This window comes from Oculina patagonica, unplaced genomic scaffold (assembly GCF_052425735.1).
Source record: "Oculina patagonica isolate OP01 unplaced genomic scaffold, crgOcupat unplaced1803, whole genome shotgun sequence".
Taxonomy (NCBI): Eukaryota; Metazoa; Cnidaria; class Anthozoa; order Scleractinia; family Oculinidae; genus Oculina; species Oculina patagonica.
The window spans coordinates 1-2,140 of record NW_027557851.1 but is presented as its reverse complement, the minus strand read 5'-3'; the positions used below and the strand labels follow the sequence as shown (position 1 = coordinate 2,140).

Sequence of the window (2,140 nt, the reverse complement as noted above, 5' to 3'; positions counted from 1 at the left end):
TTCGCGTTGTCCTGCATTTCCTTTATGTCGTCAGTTTTCTCTTTGAAACAGGAAGTGCAAAATTCAAAGTTAATGTCACTGGTGGACATGTACATATTTTATGCGGTGACAATTCCAAAATGGACGTAGCTGACAAGGGAGGTGAGATAGTAGGCTACTTTGAAGAAATGGTCAAATGTAAATGTGAGATATAGTGAGGCAAATATCTTTTCTAGGAGCTAGAGACATCAATTTAGTATACTGTATGCATGTAACCTTGCAGAAAAAGGCAACAGAGATTCTGAGTCAGCTTTGCAAAAGCAAATCGAGATACCAATTATTACCCATGTTTTTGTGTCAAAATTCAGTGAGACTGTCATAACTTTTAAAGAACCATTTGCCACCCTAAAGTCAGTGCTATAACGTTTTACAATTCCTATAGTACTTTCTGAAAACAACCACAATCTCCATCACTGTAAAACCTTATCACAGTTTAAAAGAAAAATTTATAACAATCGGTTTTTCCATCGTCATGGTACGCGTCTCAGTCGGCTTGAGGACCCTTTATGCCACTATGCCCCTTTATGTATGGTTAACTACATTTCTCATTCTTTTTATATGCAACACACGGTAAATTTATCATCCCCTTTTAGGATGTCATGCAAGAATTCACACAATGTCAGCAAGATCGAGTGATGCAAAGATTACTGGTCCAGGTAACGGGCTGAATTTCTGGGGTCTAGGTGTTGCTTGGTCTTCTAAGTGACCACGTCACGGACAACACATCTTGAAAAACTTGGCAATTTTTTTTGAAGCTTGTATTTCGTAATCCGTCTTAATCTTCGTCAGTTGAAACCACCATTGGTTATTTTATAACTCCTTTGTGGCTTTTTTCTTGGCAGTCAGAAAACTATTATTTTAAGGTTTCCTTGATTTGGAAGTATTTAGAAAAATGACTTACAATATCCTGGCATCTCTCCTTTAATTGTATAGTAATTTCTTTTTGTAACACTGAGCTCTTGTTTTGTTTCTCAACAGATCAGTTGGTATCAGCAATACCCTACAGAGTGTACTTTCAACTTACCACAATGTTAGCAAGAGACATAGTCAATGTTGCAGGTAGATTGTTCAACCTAACCCTAGAGGAAGCCATGTCTTTAATGGAAATCACAGCCTGTGACCACTCAAGTGCGGATGCTGTTTTCCAGCTGATGAAGGAACGACATGTGAATCTTGGACAACTTGTGCAAGTTCTAGAAGAAATGCAGAGGTTCGATGTCTTAAGTGTGCTTACTGAAGCAGGCTATCCTGATCATCCGGAACAACATCCCAATGTTTTAGGTAATATATATATATATATATATATATATAGAAACACGAGCAACAGTGTTCATCAGGAAATCTAAACACTAGGAAGAGAGGTGAAAATATGACCCGCAGTGGAGTAGTTTTGACGAACTTCAAAGAAAATACTTCTCCTATCGTGGCTTGTGATTGTGTGATGAAAGGTTAAACGTAAATCGAACAGCTAACTAATTCATTTTGTTATTTTATCTCATCAGGTGCTGCGAAAAACTTTGAGGATGGCAAAGTTGCTTGAACTGTTAAAAGAAACACATCTGACAGACTTAATCAACACATGCATGCTTTAACGAATAGCTTTTGAACAACATAATTTTTAAGTGTCCAGGAAACCATTGTGTCCTTGTCTGCAATCAGATAGCTAACCTTTTAGTAAATAGCGCCACAATTACCGCAACCACAAGTGCACAGAAACAGATGCAAGTCGTTTCCATTTTTACAACAAAATTTTCTTTAAAAAAACCCAGTGTATTAAATGCTCATAAAATTAAATTTTACTTGTTTTATAACGTAGACAGATTGCAATATTTTTGTATATTCTTTGGCATTTTTGTACTTTTATCTCTAAATAAATTAAAATAAAGCATAAAACAAATAAAAACAAAGAGATGAACAATTTCTACGCTTTGGTCAACTTGATCGGTACTTTGCTGTTCTTGTACCCTTTGATTTATTGTCTCCAATATACCATTTCCTCTTTGATGTTTTCTTTATTCTTCTTTGGTTTGTCAAGTAGCTCAAGTTCAGTTGTACTCATTAGCATTAAGGTTAAGTTCAGTCTGTTTCGAGCCTAGTGGCC

The 2,140-nt window shown here is 36.2% G+C and overlaps 1 protein-coding gene across 1 annotated transcript; it reads left to right on the top strand.

The window, feature by feature from the left end:
• The first annotated feature begins 53 nt into the window (after window positions 1-53).
• Window positions 54-1,948, top strand: LOC144640092 (uncharacterized). Its single transcript, XM_078499311.1, has 4 exons — window positions 54-141; window positions 633-695; window positions 1,018-1,320; window positions 1,542-1,948. Exons 1-4 carry the CDS (start codon window positions 120-122, stop codon window positions 1,577-1,579), a joined length of 426 nt encoding a protein of 141 aa, XP_078355437.1. The 5' UTR covers window positions 54-119; the 3' UTR covers window positions 1,580-1,948.
• Window positions 1,949-2,140: the final 192 nt, after the last annotated feature.